General features: G+C 37.5%; 1 protein-coding gene across 2 annotated transcripts in view; it reads right to left on the minus strand.

The window, feature by feature from the left end:
* The window catches only part of LOC127967777 (gastrula zinc finger protein XlCGF26.1-like), a 369,056-nt gene that overhangs the window by 343,054 nt on the left and 5,396 nt on the right, over positions 1-20,606 (minus strand). Inside the window, exon 3 of one of the 2 annotated variants that reach the window (XR_008155827.1) lies at positions 7,072-9,794. Coding sequence is in view for 1 of the 2 variants with exons in the window: in XM_052568460.1 (XP_052424420.1) it covers positions 8,026-9,794 (1,769 nt within the window). In the remaining variant the exon portion in view is untranslated. Of the gene's footprint in view, positions 1-5,730; positions 9,795-20,606 lie in introns of those variants that run through there. The other variant, XM_052568460.1, reaches the window with a different exon arrangement.

Genomic DNA, 20,606 nt, shown 5'->3' on the forward strand with positions numbered 1-20,606 from the left:
CGAACAGCTTCTATATCCTGAGGATGAATTGGTCTTGCTCGGTGCTTGAATGGAGTGTTGTCATGGAGATTAATATGGTGTTTCACATGACTAGAGCAGCCAACGTCCATGTCATGCTGGGAAAAGACATTGGACATTGCATTCAACTTGGTGGTGATCCTTTCCTTCCATTCCAGAGGTAATGATGATTCCCCAAAGTTAAAGACTAATGGAGAACTGTTGGTCCCAGGCGCTGAGGAACTAGTCACATGCTGCTCTGAAACAATGCACTCATACGCTCCCAGCTCTGCTATGATGGTCAAAGGTTGTATGTAGATGTCTTGCTCCAATTCGTTTCTCACCATGACAGGTACTTGGTAAGGGAAACGCAGTGGCATGGTGACAAGACAGCTGCTAACGCACAAACCACCCGGCAGGCCTGAATCTGGATGTTGGACGACAGCATACTGACTTGCTAGGGCAGAGACTTTAGCGCAGCCTTTGAGCAATACAGTATGGCCAACAGGAATGAGCACAGAGGATTTACTGAGCAGAGTTACAAATCCAAGATGGCCACTACAGCTTTGTTGATGGGTCACTTGGAGAGTTTCTAATACAGCTCGGTAACTGGATGCATTTAGTTGGAAGGAAGAATTGTCACTTTGCCGAAACTGGTCGTAGAGCATTTCAAGAGTGTTCATGCCAATTAGGATTGAGGTGGGAAATCCTAGTCTGACATCAGGAACAATAAGTGCAAGAGTGGGAACAGTAATAATGCTTCCCACAAAGTCTTTAGGAAAAGTCACTGTAGTTTCAATGTAGCCAAGATATGGAACATTTTGGCCTGCTGCTCCTTCGATATGGAGTAGTGCGTGCAGGGCTTGAACTGGTTGATGGGAGAGATATTCATTATAAAAGGAAACCGGAATGGTCATAACTTGGGACCCAGTATCCAGAAGACAGGAACCTTGGTGACCGGCAACTTGGACATCAGCAGTACATCTGGATCCTATAAGTCCTTTTGGTACTCTCCTTGATGTAGATTGCAATTCAAAACAGTTCACAGGAAGCTTACTCTTGGCAGGACAAGTTTGGTCCTGCTCAGCCCCTGGGTGTCCCACACCAGGAACTGGAACTAGTTTAACTGATTCTTTTCAGATGAATTTTGTCTCTGCCACTTTTGCTGCCAGTCTTGAAACTGCTTTTTCTTGGCACTAACCAGTATTGGGTTCAGATCAGAATCACACTGAGGCTTAATGTGGCCATCCTCCCCACAACGAAAGCAAAACCCAGGTTTTGGATTGGAAGAAGCTAATTTGTCATTTCTCCCCGTCTTCCCGGTTTCAGACTGCTTTGAGGCAGAATACGTAGCTACTGGCTGATATCTGTTGGCCTGACTGGCGTTGAGAGCGGCAAGCTGTTGTTGAATGACTGTCATCTGTTGTGAAAGCTCCTTGGTGAAATTTGTTATTGCAGTGCACAAATTTAGTTCTTCATCCGGCCTATTTACAAATTGAGCATGAGTGGTTACCTTTTGTTTGCTTCTTCCAAGGTGCTGTTTCATTCTTTGCTCCTTTGTTGCTTCTCTGTCCTCCTCTGTTCGCAGGAGTAATAAAGTTCAGCAAAAGATGGTGGACTTGATTTCCTTTGTTTAAGTTGAAGTTCTGAAATCAGTCCATTGTCCCAACACCCTCTGCAGAATTGAGCCAATAAGCGTTTATCCATATCTCTCTCAGATACTCCTCCTCTCCTCACAGCACATTGCAGTGCCACCTGGAGTCTCTGCAGATACTCAGACGGCTTCTCTCCATGATTTTGATAAGTGTCCATGAACTTGGCGTAAAGTTTCTCACCATCCTGGACAATGCCATACGCCGAATCCAGCTGCTGCAGATACTCATCAGGTAGCGCATCATGACTTAGATGTTTCACCATGTCACAGGCAGGAGGCAGCAGGCTATCACAAATTAGTTTGGTGCGTTGGAGATCAGAGATGGCTGGATCACGCAGCACTAATTCAACACCAGACCGCCAGGTGTCGTAGTCCATTTCATGGGTTGACCTGGGCACTTTACCAGAGAACGGTCTCAGCCGATGGGTAGCATACATAGATGTATCACTGCTCCGGACCACATGCTCCACAACATAGCGCTGCACCTCAGGAGAGTTAAGGTCACCAGGTGCAATTGGTCGTCCCCCGGTGCTGTTCATACCAGCACTGTGAGAGGCAGAAGCAGGTGGAGTGAAAGATGTTTGTAAGGGAGCATACACTGGACCAAAAGTTCGACTTGGTACAGGAGGAGGTACAGATGGCTCTGGAGGTCTTTTTGGTTGGTCAGCTATCTTTTGTTCCATTTTAGGGACATTTACACCAATGGGATGAAGCTGTGCTATAGCTTGTTGTATCTGAGACATCATTTCACCAAGAACCATCAAATAATCTTTTCCAGACATATTAGCAATTTCTTTCAGGTCAGATAAATAAGTATCAGTCTTTGAACCACCCAACTTTGAAGTGTAAATTTGGGATAAATTCTTAATATGAAATTCATTATTTTTATCAGAAATAAATGTATACGGCAGTCATGAAGACAGTTTTGCTAATGACGCTCCCGATGCGAATTCAACAACGAGCATATGATTAAATTCAGATTCGCTATCATTAATGTTATCGCGATTAATGTCACCATATTGATCAAGAAAATCTATAACTTCAGAAGAACTCCCTTCAACCGGCCCATCCACTAAGACGGCATTAGGAATTTTTATCCCAAGTCCTTCAAAAACTTCCATCGAAAAAAAACGGACTGGTGAGTCTGAATGAACAGTTTCTGTTATAAAAATGCTAGTTACTGTACAAACCAGCTCCTGGCTGGCTCGCCAAGATGTAACGGGTCTTTGGGACCTGCTAGCCAATATTATGTAATTAATATTAGCTATAATAAATTGAATAGGTAGCTATGAAAATAAACAATATAGGCTAGTTAAATCACAGAAGTCTAAATTCGGCTATAGGAGCTGGTGGTCAGTAACACAGAAACATGATTTTAAATTTGGTGTAGGTACCATGTATTAAAGTGATTAAACAATATTTACAACCAAAAATAATGACAGAAAAAAACATAGGAAAAACACAAAATATTTACAGACTGCAGTTCAACCGATTATAATCAAGTGCACTTTGAGGTTATTGTTCAAGATATACCAACAGAAATTACAGCAAATACCACACACAAGAGCAAAAAGAAAAAAAGGATAAAACTGTCCCAGCGATGTTTGGTTTCTTGAAGACTAACACGACAAACCCACAAGAGTTTTATGAGAATGTATATTAATAAGTCCATTGGTTATTGTCCAGGGAAAGGATGTGCATGTGGGACTGAAGCGCTAGTCTATGGAGACGTGTGTTGGAGACAGGCTGCAGACAACCTGTATCAGTAGATGCTGCTCAGATGTTAGGCTCCTAGCCATAGTAATTCAGCTCGCCATCATTCATCTCTAGACAGAGAGAGAGAGAGAGAGCCTGGCCAGTTCCTCTATGTAAACATAACCTGATGGCGGTGACGAATTCCCTGCAGCCAGTTTTGTTGTTCTGTCCACAACTGTCGATCGGCTTCCCCACGCCTCTGAATGAGGAAGACGCCACAGTCTGATTAAACACCTGTGCTCAATTGCGTAATTGGCTAAGCTCAGTCAAATGACTGGGGTTACGTGAAGTCGTAGCACGTAGTCCACACAGGCAATTTAAAGGGACGGGGACAGCAGAACCAATATACAAACATTTAATATATATTTTGAAAAGATTTTAACCTGGGTTACAATTAAATGATACCTGGAGCAATCTAGAAAATTAATGGGTTGAAAGTCACATGTCTCATGAGTTTAGATTTCAAATCTGAATAAGATAGCATGAAAAATGAGATATTTTTTATGAGACTATGTCTAGACCCCCCACCCCCCAAATATAAAAATATTTACCAATAGTATTGAAGGCTTCTACAAACTATTTAGTCATTAAACATACCAATGCATAGTTTTTTTTTTCAATTATAAAACACTAGACAGAAACTTAGACATCATAAGTGATTTATTTGATCACTAGAAAATACAATAAGAATCATTTGAGTAATAATAATAATAATAATAATAATAATAATAATAAAAAGATTTAACTTTATTTGCCAATTACAGAACATCCTGAGATTGCTAGAAATTCAGCATTTACAATGAATTACAATGAAAATAAGCACTGATGTGCTGATGGCCACTTATACAGATGGTAATAACACAAATGTGCCATAAAGTAAATAATCCACTCTCTCTATTCATATAGACGCGTTCACTTTGATAGCCGTGATCATACAGTAATAGCGAGCTGATTTGGGCTGATTTGCACTCAAAAGAATGGTAATCATGCAGATACATTCACATTCAACATAAAATACACTCCCACATATATAAAAACTGTTAAAAATGAAAAGAAACAAAGAAAAAGGCGATTGCTATAAGTTCTGCATCCATCAGCTGACAGGTGCGTCAGAGCGCGTCACGAGGGAGCGGCAAAATTCAAATAAACTACATTTCGCCAATCTTTCTTTCATTCTTTTTTCCAGTGGATTGACTCATTCTGTTTGTGACACTGTACGCTGCAAAACCATGCCGTTTTTTTTACTACCAAGATACAGTTTCTGACCATGAGTTATTCCATAACGGATGCAAACAATTCTGTCACTGAAGAAATGAAATGTAAACAAAGGAATTATGATCCATATTACAATGTTATTGCTTCGTTGGACTAAACATGCTCCATGAGATGTCGTTCAGTGGACCCTTACCTTTCTAACTAAACTGGGATTTACAGCTGTGGATGTGTTTCTGACTCGTTATTACGACAAATCTGGTATGTACTGCATTTCCATTGTGCATGTTTTGATGTGTACTGCTTACACAAATCTAGTCAAATACAGTCTTTATAAGCTTTCCATTCAAAAACAGCGATCTGTCATCGATGCTTGAGGCTTAGATCTTTATAATGATAAATAGTTTGTCAAGATTAAATTTGTTCCATTTCATTTAATCTATTCGTAAACACTGACACCTGCGAGTTGAGGGGCATTGAGGACGCCCGTGTCGGGGTGCAGGTTAACAGTTTAATGTTATTTTTAGTGATCTCCGACTGGTGAAAAGTCGAACATCATTAGTGAATATCTTACTGTATTAATGTTTAGCATTAGCCAGCACTTTTAAATTTGCCAAGATGTCAGGCGCTCTGGCTCCTGGTAAACATTTGACTATGGTGGCTGGTGTCTCTATATTCACGTTCTGTACAATAGAATCACCAATAACTAGAGCACTTTCATCAGGTTTCTCAGTGAGTGCATCACTGAGTGGAGGGAACTTGTTTAATGTTTTGATCGGAACAGAAGAGCGGTGTTTTGACCCACGACTATGCTGCCTCACTGTCACCCAGTTGCCCTGATGCAGGGGCTCTGATTCCGGAACCGGACAATGTACAGGAGTCCCTGAGCTAGACGCATCCAAAGCCGTATCTAGAGCCCTAACATTCTTACTGTCCTCAATTAAAGTTTGGATGCATGTCTCTAATTCTGAAATCTTCCCTGTAAGCCTTGCGATTTCTCTGCATTTATCACATGTAAATCCCTCGTTGCCAACAGAGAAAGAAGAATGATTCTGACTTACCAATGTTTTTTGATAAACTTCTGAAAAATGAAAGAAATGAGGCAAGAGAAAAGAAAACTGTAGTAGATGCGAATAGAAGCGCGAGTGGAAATGTGAATGACAAGCTAACGAATGCTAACGCGGTGTATGCGCAAAGCATTTGCAATGTAAAATTTAAAGCTGTAAGGGAAACAGGTCAATTTAGCTAAGATTTTAAAGGGAATTTGAACAGAATCACTGTTTCATGGCTGATCACTGAGACGCCCTGCGATTCACTGAACGAGCCGTTTAACATCAAATCTGCACTGGATATTAATATCCAAACTATAGTGAAAACAATATCAATTAGCACAGTAACAAGATCGGCAATTTAAGACATTAACTTGTAAGCACAAAACACAAGATACTTCTCTTTTCAATATGAATAAGGCTTTATTAGATAAATCTAAGACATAAACTAATCTAACACATAAACGCACGCACTCATACATTCACACAAGTTGCAGGAAAATCGAAAGTTAGGGAAAGATGAGTTTAAGAGAATGGAAATGTGGAATCCCAAGTTTACAGCAATACGTTAAATTGCATAGACATGAACAACCATCAATCACTTAATTAACCCTCGCATTGAGTTCCTCAATGAGGTTAAAATTATATTAGATACACCAGTACAGACAGCCTGTGCAAAGGTGTCCCTTTGTTGTCGTTGAAAGGGGGTTTCCGATGTCGCTGATTGGCTGGAAGTTCAGTAGTCGCTGAAGTGACGTCTTGGGAAGCCAGTGGTTGGGCGTTGGCTGAAGATGCAGAGTTGGTTGGTTGGTTATCTTGTTTGGGACTTGTGGCACAGAATGTTTTAGGACTTCCTGAGGTATTCGGCTCGTGTTTCAACCACAGTCCTGATCGACTCTTTAATTTGTCTGGTTCGAGTCAGATCGGCTACAAAGCGAATGGTCAGATTAGTTTGATAGATAATTTCGAATATATGGTTGGAATTAAGTTTATATTTGATCACTTTTGACAACAGAGAGTGATAGTAAGATGGAGATTCAACAGAAAAGCGAAGCTACATGGAGCTACAACCACACATGGAGCACTTATACACACGATGACAACTGGATGACAAGGAAAACAGGAACTTGGAGAATACACCGGAGTGATCACTGGAAAGTGGGCGCACAGGTAAGCAGTTTATACTCAATAAAGTGGCCAGATGCGCCACATGTGCCTAAAATATCCAAGTTGTGTGACATTCGTGAGCTATAGAAAGCAGAGCAGACCGCTCCTAATGCTTTCGATTTGCTCTCTCGAACCTACTTTGGTGTCTTTTTTTGATTGGTGTGCAGCAATAATTCAAGTCAATCGACCGAACAAACACATGTTGGCACAGCTTTGATCGTTCCTTGTAGTTCATACCCTCTCACGCGCAGCCCCACAATTGGTCAATTATGAACAATACCTACATGTTATTGGTCAAACTGCTTTGGATGTCAACTGTCTTAGGTCTTCTTTGTCGCATCTTCCTCTTTATGATGCCCCAAAAGTTTTCTAAAATTGGAAGGGGGGCTATATAAAATAAAATTTCAGTACAAAATATCATCCAATTATTCAATAGCTGCATGATAACCTTACTAGACATAGTCTGTCACACCACACAGAGAATATGTCCAGATCAGGGATAGGCAACGTGGTCCTGGAGTGACGATGTCCTACAGAGTTTAGCTCAAACCTTGAAAAAACCAATACCTGCCTGTAGCTCTTGTAACTTTGGAGACTTTAATTAGCTTGTTCAGGTGTGTTTGATTAGGGTTGGACCTAAAATCTGCAGGACAGTGGTACCCAGAACCATCATTGCCTATCCCTTGTCTAGAGTGTTGAAATTAATAATCAGTTATCACCTTCAAGATATTTAAAAGAGTTTCCATATCTGTAAGAATCTCTTCGGTTTACAATTTCACATCAGAATTTCTCCATTTGTAGCACACTGCTAAACTCCGTTAGTCACATCTCAAATTTGTGTACAAACTTTCTTCAAAATAGTATTTTCTTTGCTGTTGTCATCCCATACTGGACTGACTGCGTTTGACTGGGACTCTGGGTTTCCAAATATGGAGACCAGCCGAATTCTCAAGTGTTTCTTGAGGCGTCCTCCTGTTGAGCAAAGTTCTCTTTCCACAGAGATGGCACAGTAAAGGCTTTTCTCAGACGTGAATTTTAACATGATTCTTAAGATGTTTCCTCTCTGTGAAACTCATTTCACACTGATGACATTTAAAACTGTTCTCTCTTGAATGAAACTTAATGTGATTATTAAGGCTTTCTTTATATCTGAAACTCTATCCACACTGACCACATGCGAACGGATTCTCTCTAGTTGTGAATCCTCATGTGATTCTTTAGGTATATGTTATGTGAGAAATTCTTTCCACAGAGTTTGCAGATAAAAGGTTTCTCTCCAGTGTGAATACTCATGTGGACATTAAGGTGAATTTTCTGTGTAAAACACTTTCCACACAATTTGCAGGTGTAAGGTTTCTCTCCAGTGTGAATTCTCATGTGGACATTAAGGCTAGTTTTCTGTTTAAATCTCTTTCCACACTGAGGGCATATGAATGGTTTCTCTCCAGTGTGAATTCTCATGTGAATCTCAAGATCTTCCTTTCGTGTGAAACTCTTCTCACACAGCTCACAGGTGTAAGGTTTCTCTTCACTGTGAATTCTCTTGTGGACATTAAGGTGCTCTTTTCGTGTGAAACTCTTCTCACACAGCTCACAGGTGTAAGGTTTCTCACCAGTGTGAATTCTCATGTGGCCATTAAGGCTATTTTTATGTGTAAAACACTTTCCACACACTTTGCAGGTGTAAGGTTTCTCTCCAGTGTGAATTCTCATGTGGACATTAAGGGTATTTTTCTGTTTAAATCTCTTTCCACACTGAGGGCATATGAATGGTTTCTCTTCACTGTGAATTCTCGTGTGAATCTCAAGATCTTCCTTTCGTGTGAAACTCTTCTCACACAGCTCACAGGTGTGAGGTTTCTCTCCAGTGTGAATTCTCTTGTGGACATTAAGGCTATTTTTATGTGTAAAACACTTTCCACACAGCTCACAGGTGTAAGGTTTCTCTTCACTGTGAATTCTCATGTGGCCATTAAGGTGCTCTTTTCGTGTAAAACACTTTCCACACAGCTCACAGGTGTAAGGTTTCTCACCAGTGTGAATTCTCATGTGGCCATTAAGGCTATTTTTATGTGTAAAACACTTTCCACACACTTTGCAGGTGTAAGGTTTCTCTCCAGTGTGAATTCTCATGTGGACATTAAGGGTATTTTTCTGTTTAAATCTCTTTCCACACTGAGGGCATATGAATGGTTTCTCTTCACTGTGAATTATCATGTGAATCTCAAGATCTTCCTTTCGTGTGAAACTCTTCTCACACAGCTCACAGGTGTGAGGTTTCTCTCCAGTGTGAATTCTCTTGTGGACATTAAGGTGCTCTTTTCGTGTAAAACACTTTCCACACAGCTCACAGGTGTAAGGTTTCTTTCCCGTGTGAATATTCATGTGGACATTTAGGTTATTTTTATGTGTAAAACACTTTCCACACAATTTGCAGGTGTAAGGTTTCTCTCCAGTGTGAATACTCATGTGGACATTAAGGCCATTTATCTGTTTAAATCTCTTTCCACACTGAGAGCATATGAATGGTTTCTCTTCACTGTGAATTCTCTTGTGGACATTAAGGTGATCTTTCCGTGTAAAATACTTTCCACACATTTTGCAGGTGTAAGGTTTCTCTCCAGTGTGAATATTCATGTGGACATTAAGGTGATCTTTCCGTGTAAAACACTTTCCACACATTTTGCAGGTGTAAGGTTTCTCTCCAGTGTGAATACTCATGTGGACATTAAGGTGATATTTCTGTGTAAAACACTTTCCACACATTTTGCAGGTGTAAGGTTTCTCTCCAGTGTGAATTCTGTTGTAATTAAGGGTTTTAGTTTGTATTTTCTGAGTCTTTTCAGTCTGTGAACAACTAATTGATTTTTCTTCAGTTTTGAAATCATGATGTTTCTCATTTTGTTCTTTCTCTTCGGTTTCATTCAGTCCTTGACTCTCCTCTTTCAGTGCCATCAGGTCTGAGGTAAAAAGAGACAAATACTAGTTTAATTACACAAAACAACAGACATCTAAACATTTAGACTAATGCTGTCAATCGATAAAAAAAATATTGATTGCATATTTTCAGAAAATAAATTATTGTATATATTGTCACAACTTCACATTGAATCTCCAAATTAATGTAGAAACAACGTAAGTCATGTCAAGTCTGCTTTATTGTCAATTCTTCCACATGTACAGTACATACATACAGATAATTTAAATTGCATTACTATCAGACACTCGGTGTAAACAGGTAACACTAACAGTAGAACATTAAATACAGATAAAATATAAATTAAAGCTGCAAGAAACGATGAAAGGGACCTCGCACCCGGGCTCAGCACCACCCGGTTGCCATAGGAGAACAGTGAATGTTGGGCCATATGATTATAAAATGGTAAATATTTGAGCCACATTTCCTGCTGCCAACAGTAAATGTAAATGTGTTCAGGCCAGGACTCTTTCCAAACATGCAAAGTTTTGGTCAGATTAGACATTGCATGTTTAAGTTAGTGTAAAAAAAAGTAAATTCCTGTTGCCAACAGGTGTCGAATAAGACTGAATAAATATTGGCCTAAAGATCAGTTGAGACCAGGGCCCGTATTCATAAAGAATATTAATGCAAAAATTAGCTCCTAGTGAAAAAAATTCTAAGAAAATTCTTAGAAATGTAGGCGTTTACTCTTAAAATTAAAGAAAAAATCTTAGTAAAGAAAAAAGTAATTCAGAAAGGATCTTAACCCTTAAAAGAGGTCTTAAGGTCAAACTTGTTAGGAGCACAGAAGAGGACTTTTAAGAGGCTTAAGAGTTTCTTTAGCAGAGGAGAAAATGGCAGAAAGAAGAAGAGGCAGAAGAAATGTGTTGCAGACAATGGATGACAGTGAGTTAATAAGACGATATAGATTAGATTGTGTTTGTGACTGATCTTATTAGAGACATGCTAACATCTCCGACACAGTGCAGAAATGCCATAGCGCCAGAAATTAATCACTACATTACAATATTTGGCAACTGGGAAAATGCAACAATTCAATAGTGATGATTTGGGTCTGTCACAACCTTCTGTAAAGCACAATCTTATTGTGTCGCAGTTCATTTAGTTTCCACTGGACATTCCCACCTTGCAGGCCCAAAAACTGCATTTATGAATATAGCAGACTAGTGTTGTCAGGATACCAAAATTATTGTTTCGATACCGATACCTAGTCAAGAATTGCGATTTCGATACTTTTTCGATACTTTTCCTGAAAAGGGAAAATACACTCTCAAATATCATTGATGTGCTTTATTTTAAAACCGGGACAACATTCTAATCATATAACACACTAATAAATGAACATATGAACAGCAGATATATTAAACATTTGAACAAAATATGAAATATAAAAATGTAAAAAATAAAATAGAGCAATGAAATTCAAGGTAAAGAAAGAATACATTTAGCAGCATTATCTCAGTCATCATAAGAAACATTAGAGTAATAAATTTATCTTGATTCTGAACTTTGAATAAAAATATGAACAGCGATTATATTAAACAATGTTTCTGAACTCAGAAGATTAAATGTCAAAAGATAAATAATATCAATTTAAGCAATGGCATTCAAGTAAAAAAAAAAAAAAAAGCTAATAAAATGTAGCAGCAATATTTCAGATATTGTAACTTATTCTGTCAGTTGTGCAACCTTTTCTTTCAGAGGAGAAAACTCAGCCAGTGAGCTTTAATGAGCGTCATCTTTTTGTACCAGTCGTGGACCGGCGGCCACAGTACCACTTGTGCTCGCAGATGCAGTCTAGTGATGCGGGTCCCGCTTTTATGAAATTATTTGGCCCGCCCCAGCCCACAAATAAAGTAACATTTCTTTACCCACCCGGACCCGCGCATCGGGGACATCACGGAAGATACGTTGCTACTAGACTCTCTAGACTGTCTTTTCTACATATATATGGACTTATAAATGAAAATCAGTCTATCGCTTCACTCCATATTCATTTATATGTAATGTAATGGCCAGTTTAAATACTTAGGACACCATAAAATCTTTCTTTTAGTTTTTAGCTATGCGTTTAGCTTCTGCTATTAGTCATGCCTGCTTTTAGTTTGCTTCTTAGCTTTAGCTTTTAGCCATGTTGTTTGTCATCACTGTTCTTTGAGCGCGGTTCTAGCGTGCTTCGGCCTGCACGCCTGCTGCTACTTAGCCACAATGAGAAGAAACACCACCTAGTCTCGTCAAACTTTACTTCTTTTCTTTTCCATTTGAGAGTTTCGTGTTCTGAGTTAAGTTTTGTAACAGAGTTCAACTTCAACCAGCCACACAACTCTGCATCTTCAGCCAACACCCAACCACGGGCTTCCCAAGACGTCACTTCAGCGACTACTGAACTTCCAGCCAATCAGCGACATCGGAAACCCCCTTTCAACGACAACAAAGGGACACCTTTACACAGGCAATGTACCTTCAGACATTTGTACTGGTGTATCTAATATAATTTAAACCTCATTGAGGAACTCAATGCGAGGGTTAATTAAGTGATTGATGGTTGTTCATGTCTAAGCAATTTAACGTATTGCTGTAAACTTGGGATTCCACATTTCCATTCTCTTAAACTCATCTTTCCCTAACTTTCGATCTTCCTGCAACTTGTGTGAATGTGTGACTGCATGTGCTTTGTGTTAGATTAGTTTATATGTCTTAGATTTATCTTAGACAGTTAAAATACTGTTTTACATAAATAAATAAAAGATTTTCAGCTTTGGGAAATAATATTATGTAAATACAATTATTATATAATTAATTTATACAAATAAATATATTTGACAAAATGAGATGACAGAGAAACCATTTCATTACTATATGAAAATTAATGGAAGGACACATCATTCTGCGTAACATCTCCTTTCGTAAGTGTGTAACATGGATAAGAGACAAAATCAAGTTAAGTGATTAGATGTTTTCTTAAACCATTTTATTCACAATATACACTACCACTCAACTCTGTTTTTAAAGAAGTATCTTTTGCTCATCAAGCCTGCATGTATTTGATCCAAAGCACAGCAAAACAGTAACTATTTATTTTAATATATTTTAAAATGTAATTTATTCCTGTGAAGGCTGAATTTTTAGCATCATTACTCCAGTCACATGATCTTTCAGAAATCATTTCATTCTAATATACTGATTTGCTGCTCCAAAAGACATAATTATTATCATTATCATTATTATTGAAACAGCTGAATATAATTTGTTCAGGTGTCTTTGATGTTCTATTCATCAAAGACGCCTGAAAAAATATATTCAGCTGTTTCAATTATAATAATAATGATAATAATCATAAGCAGCAAATCTGTTCAGAAGATCAGCATTTATCTGAAATATAAATCTTTTGTAGCATTATAAATGTATGTCAATTTAAAGCATCCTTGCTAAATAGAAGTATTAATTTCTACAATAACCCCGACCCCAATAAAAAAATTAAAATAAAAATTATATTGACAAGCCTTTTAATGGTATTGCATGTAATGTTACAAAAGCTTTTTATTTCAGATAAATTCAGATCTGATTTATTACATTGCTGTTTGCTTTGATTTTGGATTAGATTGGTGTTCTTGTTGTTAGATTAGTTTTGGAGTATTTCACAACCCTAGTAATTTTGTTTTTAAATTAAGTTCATGGCGTCGCATACGCCAAAGATCACACATTTTTCTTTTTAGTTTAGAAGATAGTTACATTTACATTACATAAAAAAAAAACATACAAATGAAAATAGCAAATAGAAGCAATTCAGACCTATATAAGGGTAACAGTATTCAAGTGCTGTAACAAGCCTTAAAAAAGCTCATTGAAGACTACTTTTGCCGCAGCATCCTGGATCAGTTGCAGAGTCTCAATAGTACATGCCGGAAGGCCTGCTAAGAGAGAAATACAATAGTCCAGTCTGGAGAAAACAAGAGCTGTGTGGGCTGCTCTGATAGGAAGGGTCTTATCTTCCTAATGTTGTATAAAGCAAAGCTGCAGGACCCAGCCGTTGTAGTAATATGATCTGTGAAGCTTAGTTGATGATCAGTCACAACTCTAAGGTTCCTGTCTGTCCTAGAAGGAGCAATGGTGGACGATCCTAGCTGTATACAGGGTTCCCACTCTTTCATGAACACCAGATTCAAGGACTTTCAAGGACTTTTTAAAGCACCATTTTTTTTTTAAATCAATCACCTTTGAAATTCACAACCCCAGCACATCAAGAAAGTCCTTACTGTACTTACCATTTCACTTGAACTTAATATTTACATAAAGAAATGTCAGAGTAATAATGATGTTTTGAATGTGTAGGTTTTATAAAATTAAACCGTTTTAGACAGTCGTGTTTAAAGGACTTAAAATCCATTCAATTCAATACTTGTAATATTCAAATGCAGTTTCTGAAATATTGATAAAAAAAAATGCATTACACTGGTTTTTAAAGAGTTTTTAAATTAAGAAATAATTTGTCTCAGCTTTTTTTTAAATAAAAAGTTGTTAAATGTTTTAATAACAGTAAAACCTGTTAACATTTGCACATTCATCAATAGAGACGTGCAGGGGCATAGCCATCTTTTCAGAAGTGAGGGGGACAGAAATCACACACACACACACACACACACACACACACATATATATACATTTATACACAAACACACATATATATATATATATATATATATATATATATATATATATATATATATATATATATATATACACACACACACACACACAGAACATTGCAATATAATATAAAACATTACAATGTAACATTTCTGTAATCAATATAGCCTACCAGTCTACAGTTTTTTAATAACATTTTTAATGTTTTGAAAGAAGTCTCTTCTGCTCAACAAGGCTGCATTTATTTGATCAAAGTACAGCAAAAGCAATTGTGAAATATTTTTACTATTTAAAATAACTTTTTTCTATTTGAACTTATTGTAAATTGTAATTTATTCCTGTGATCAAAGCTGAATTTTCAGCATCATTACTCCAGTCTTCAGTGTCTCATCCTTCAGAAATCAGTTTAATATGATGATTTGCTGATGATCAATATTTTAAAAGAGATGAGTACATTTTTCAGTATTCTTTGATGAATAGAAGGATCCAAAATTCAGCATTTATGTTTTTAGCAGCAAATCAGAATATCAGAATTATTTCTGAAGGATCATGTGACTGGAGTACTGATGCTAAAAATTCAACTTTAAAATCTCAAATTACATTTAGAAATATATTCAAATAGAAAAGTTATTTTAAATAGGCTAGTAAAATTTTTCTAAATTGTAGTTTTACTGTACTTTGGATCAAATAAATGCAGGCCTGGTGAACAGAAGAGATTATATACTGTAATAAATGCAATTAGTACTGCATTGTTCATATACTTTATTTATCACCTGCTGGAGATGACTTGAAAAAAACATATTGTCGCAATTGTGTTCGTGTTTCCAAAAGTGTCTGTTTTTCTGTGAAAACAACTGTTTTCATACAGCAATAGTTGGATGCTTTTGTCCATATTAGGAGTTTCCTGGTATGACTTTCTGAGCAAGAGCACCCTCCGTCTTCGAGTGTGAATGAAACACACACTTCATGAGAGTTTAGCGCTCCTTGATGTTCATCTCGCCTTCTGGGTCCGAATGAAATATCATGTCAAGCGCATACGGTCCTGTCTCTGAGTTTAAATCTATATTTATTCACACCAGCTCTTGAAAACCTCTATTCGAACACACTTGACCGAAAAAGTGCAGGGGACAAATTTCTGTGATATAAAGTGGGGGGACATGTCCCCTGCATAATCTATGCCTCTGGAGACGTGTTAAAATTATTTTGTAAATCCCTTTTTTATTGTAAATCCCATTGAATTTGCACTTTCCCGGCATTGAGACTGATAGCCTAATTATCACTGCTTCTCCATAGGTTAATGCACTAGACTTTGGAACTGGGTTCCCGCTGGACGCAAATCTCGTGGTTAGAAACGAAAATTATATGCCATATACAGGAGCAGGACACACATTGCAGGAACGCAGGAGGTAGGGTACAACGGGGCTAAAGACACACCTTAAGAAAAACTGCGCTATTCACTGCACCTAAAATATGTTATATTACAAAATAATACATACAAAATAATACATACAAAAATATTTTTGTATTGACTATTATCGGAGCAACTGATTGAATTATTAATTCAAGTTATTTGTTTTGTTTAAAAATCCTATAAATGTATGTGGTGGCAAGAGGGGCCTTTTACCCCACACATGGGGGAAGAGGCACCCCAGCATGGGGTAAAAGGCCCACACAGCCCCATAGGTAATACTTAAAGGTTTAGTTCACCCAAAAATGAAAATTATGTCATTAATGACTCACCCTCATGTCATTCCAAACCCGTGAGACCTCCGTTCATCTTCTGCACAGTTTAAGATATTTTAGATTTAGTCCGAGAACTCTCAGTCCCTCTGTTGAAACTGTGTTTACTGTCCAGTGATGTCCGGTTCGTGAACTAATGATTAGATTGAACCAGTTCACCAAATCAAATTTAATCGTTTAAACCGGTTCACGTCTCCAATAAGCATTAATCCACAAATGACTTAAGCTGTTAACTTTTTTAATGTGACTGACACTCCCTCTGAGATAAAACAAACCAATATCCCGGAGTAATTCATGCACTCAAACAGTACACTGACTGAACTGCTGTGAAGAGAGAACTGAAGATGAACACCGAGCCGAGCCAGATAACGAACAATAGACTGACTCGTTGTCGAGTCAAGAACCGTTTCTGTCAGGCGCGTCCGATTCGTGAATCGAAGAGCTGATGATACTGCGCATGTGTCATTTAGCGTGAAGCAAACCGACACACAGAGCGTCTGAACTGAACTGATTCTTTTGGTGATTGATTCTGAACTGATTCTGTGCTAATGTTATGAGCCCAGGTAAACCGAAGGTTTGAATCAAGGGCAATCATCGCAAATGACGTCATTACTTCGAGCGCAAAAGAAACGGTGAACCGTTTTCTTCAACCGGTTTATTGAATCGAACTGTCCGGAAGAACCAGTTCGCGGAAAAGAACCGAACTTCCAATCAATACTGGTGATCTGAAACCCGATGCAACCGGATTTTGACTAGAGAACGAATCAATCTTTCGTTCATTATCTGGCTCGGCTCGGTGTTCATCTTCAGTTCTCTCTTCACTCTCTTCATTACTCCGGGATATTGGTTTGCTTTAACTCAGAGGGAGTATCAGCCACATTAAAAAAGTTAACAGCTTAAGTCATTTGTGGATTAATGCGTATTGGAGACGCGAACTGTTTAAAACGATTCAGTTCGATTTGGTGAACTGTTTCAAGAAGATCCGGTTACATCGAATGATTCGTTCGCGAACCGGATATCACAAACTGCTTTGTTTTTAACTCTCTCACAACAGACACGGAAGAGAAGACAATGCTGAATAAAGTCATAGTTTGTGCTATTTTTGGACCAAAATGTATTTTCGATGCTTCAGAATATTCTAACGGACCCTCTGATGTCACATGGACTACTTTGATGATGTTTTTCTTACCTTCTGGACATGGACAGTATACCGTACACACAGCTACAATGGAGGGACTGAGAGCTCTCTGACTAAATCTAAAATATCTTAAACTGTGTTCCGAAGATAAAAGGAGGTCTTACGGGTTTGGAACAACATGAGGGTGAGTTATTAATGACATAATGGGGTGGTGTTGGCACAGTGGATAAGACACATGCCTTTGGTGTGAGAGACCCGGGCTCCAGAGGCGTGTGACCTCTGACATATATACAGCAATTGTAAGTCGCTTTGGATAAAAGCGTCAGCTAAATGTAATGTCAATGTCCCAAATAATTTTTGGGAGAACTAACCCTAAAAATTCATTCATTTTTTTATTTATTTAATGTTTAAGTTAATACTTGTTCAAAACAATCACTTTAGCAGAGTTTGTACTATTTTCTGCACATTTTAAAAATAAAAATATTTTTTTGTTCAGTCTATGCATTTAAGCGTTTTGTGGCATATCGCCAAAAATAACTTAAATTGCACTTTCAGTTTTGATCGTACAGGTAAGAGCAATACATCAATGGAATCTGTAAAGGGTCTACTTTTATTTGTATACAGACATAATAAGAAAACTTTGTGCATTTATAAAATAAAGAAAACAAACATAGTGTGCTGTCTGCAGCCTTGGTCTGCGTGATCTTCATTTAGAAATGCATCATTAAAATGAACTGAAACTCAACAAATACTCCACAAGGAGATATGAGAGATATTTCTAGAGAAATACTTTTAAACTAAGCAAGTCTTATTGACAACAAATATTAAGTAATAAAGTAATCCATATGAAACCAACACGATGTCCAGTCTTTCACGTCTCCCTTCACTAACTCTTACGCGACCACGCCCACATGCTATAGATATATAATCATCCATGTGAAGCGCGCTACACATTATTAATATCATGTTTTTAAATATGATGGTTTCATTCTAAACATGGTGATTATCTCCAAGGACACCCAACATAATATGGTATTAAGCAACTGAATCTAACCATCTCATGTCAGCAAATGGAAAAATCAGCAGTCTATTAATTATCACGTTAATCATGGAGCCTTAGTCGCTACAGCGGGGGCGCATTTTACACCAAATACCATAAATTGACATATTCTTTCGTTATTTAAAAACAGTTGCTTTAATTATCATAAACAAAACTGAAAATCATAAAGAAGACCTATTGTCTCAAAATATATGCATTGATTTTTTTTAGCTATTCTCATTTGCTACTTAAATTTACAACATTTAAAAAAACTAGGGCCGGGACTCGATTAAAAAAAATAATCTAATTAATTAGAGGCTTTGTAATTAATTAATCTAAATTAATCGCATTTTAATCGCATATAAATATTTGACCTGAGAACAGTGAGAAGTATTTTTTTTTCACATGGATTTATAGTGTACCATTGAATAATGACTGATTACATAAGCAACAAAATATTGTTTATTTTTGTTCAACCAAGTCTAGCAGACCAGTGCAATTTTTGCCATGAAGTGTAGCAATAGCATATTTAGAAATGGTACATTTCAGAAATTCAGGAAGCTTATTGGTGCTGGAACCTTCTGTAAAGAGTTTTTTAAGTAAAACACAATACTGTCAATTACATTCAGAACATTGGAAACACTGACTATTAGAAAACATCTCTCTGTTGCTTCAGAGGCCATAACATACTAAGTCCAACTCTCAATAACCTTGGCCAAAACAATAAAGAGTTCAACATAAACTGTTGCACCAACAAAATAATACATAGTTCAACATAAAGTGTAAAGTCCACGCTAGCTGCTATATGTTTTGCGTTGAGGTGATACTTGAGGCTCCATGTGCTGCGGTGATATGCGAACGCTAGTTGGTGCTCCAGTATAATCGGTCCGCACAGTTGCCAACTCTCGCGAGACAAATAAGCAAAGCAAATGGATCTTCAAAAACAAGCCCAATATTATTTGATTATTTATTTTCCGCATCATAATTTATTAACAATAAATGAGCCTGCAACATATTAAACTAAAACCACTGCTTTATTAGAAAAGGATAAACTGATTAGGAAAAAAAGGATAAATAAAAAAAATCTGGGAACTGCAACAAAGCGGAGAGAACGCACTTTCCTCATCTCCGATCACCTGTGAGGCTGAATCGGATTGGAGAGAAGGAAAAGGACAAAAAGACAAGAAGGGAAAGACAAGAGCATTAAGGGGAGCTGTAACATATTTAGCTTAATAAAATAAAATTCTCCACTTCGTTGGAGGCATTGTTTGTAGAAATTGAAATACGTGTTTTCTGTAGATCATAGAGCACGCTGCCTGCACGTTGAAAGTGATTTTACTCCAATGAGGGGATAAGGGGGCGGATTCAGCGGAATGTTTTGACGAATGTTACGCCACAGCACTTATATGATTGCACTGATTTGGCTATATCTGTAAGCAGACAGTGTTAATCAATGTATCAGTATCAATGTACACCATAGATGTAAAGAAAACAAAGTTGCTTGTCAGACTTTCCTAACAAGCAACCATATATTCTTTAATAAGCCCAAAAAAACGCAACCCGTGCTGTTTTAACGCGACTTACAAAAAAAAAAAAAAAAAAAGCACAAAGTCGCGTATTATAAGCGGACATGGCAACTATGTCGGTCCGCCGAAACTCATCCAGTGAGAAACGTTCCGCGGTGCAAAAATAAGTTATTAAAAATGCGGGAATTTTTTTCTGTAATTAATTAATCATAGTTAATGCGTTATTTTTTGTCTAATTAATTCATCTCAATTAACGCGTTAAAGTCCCGGCCCTAAAAAAAAAAAAAAAATATTAGATCAAGCAAGCACAGAATCAACTTTGTGGTGCTGCGCACGATCGCGTCAGAGATTAAACAGATAACCTCCCCTGTTTAGTTCTGTTTTTGACAGAAGCACATATTGGACAATTTAAAAAATAGCACAAACAAAACTGATTTCAAATTTAATTCAAGCACTTTCAAGGACCTATGTTAGTTTTAAAGTACTTTCCAGGCCTTGAATCCATATGTCTGAAATTCAAGCACTTTCAAATACTTTCAAGAAGGGTGGGAACCCTGTGTATAGAGAAGTTGTGATGAAGTGCTGGGTTGGCAAAGACCACAACTCATTCTGTCTTCACAAGGTTGAGTTTAACCCTCTGGAGTCGATTAACACAGATACGCGTTATGAGGCATTTTCTCCTGATAACCACGAAAAGAACTT

The sequence above is a fragment of the Carassius gibelio genome, chromosome A4 (genome assembly GCF_023724105.1).
Source record: "Carassius gibelio isolate Cgi1373 ecotype wild population from Czech Republic chromosome A4, carGib1.2-hapl.c, whole genome shotgun sequence".
In the NCBI taxonomy this organism is placed as follows: domain Eukaryota; kingdom Metazoa; phylum Chordata; class Actinopteri; order Cypriniformes; family Cyprinidae; genus Carassius; species Carassius gibelio.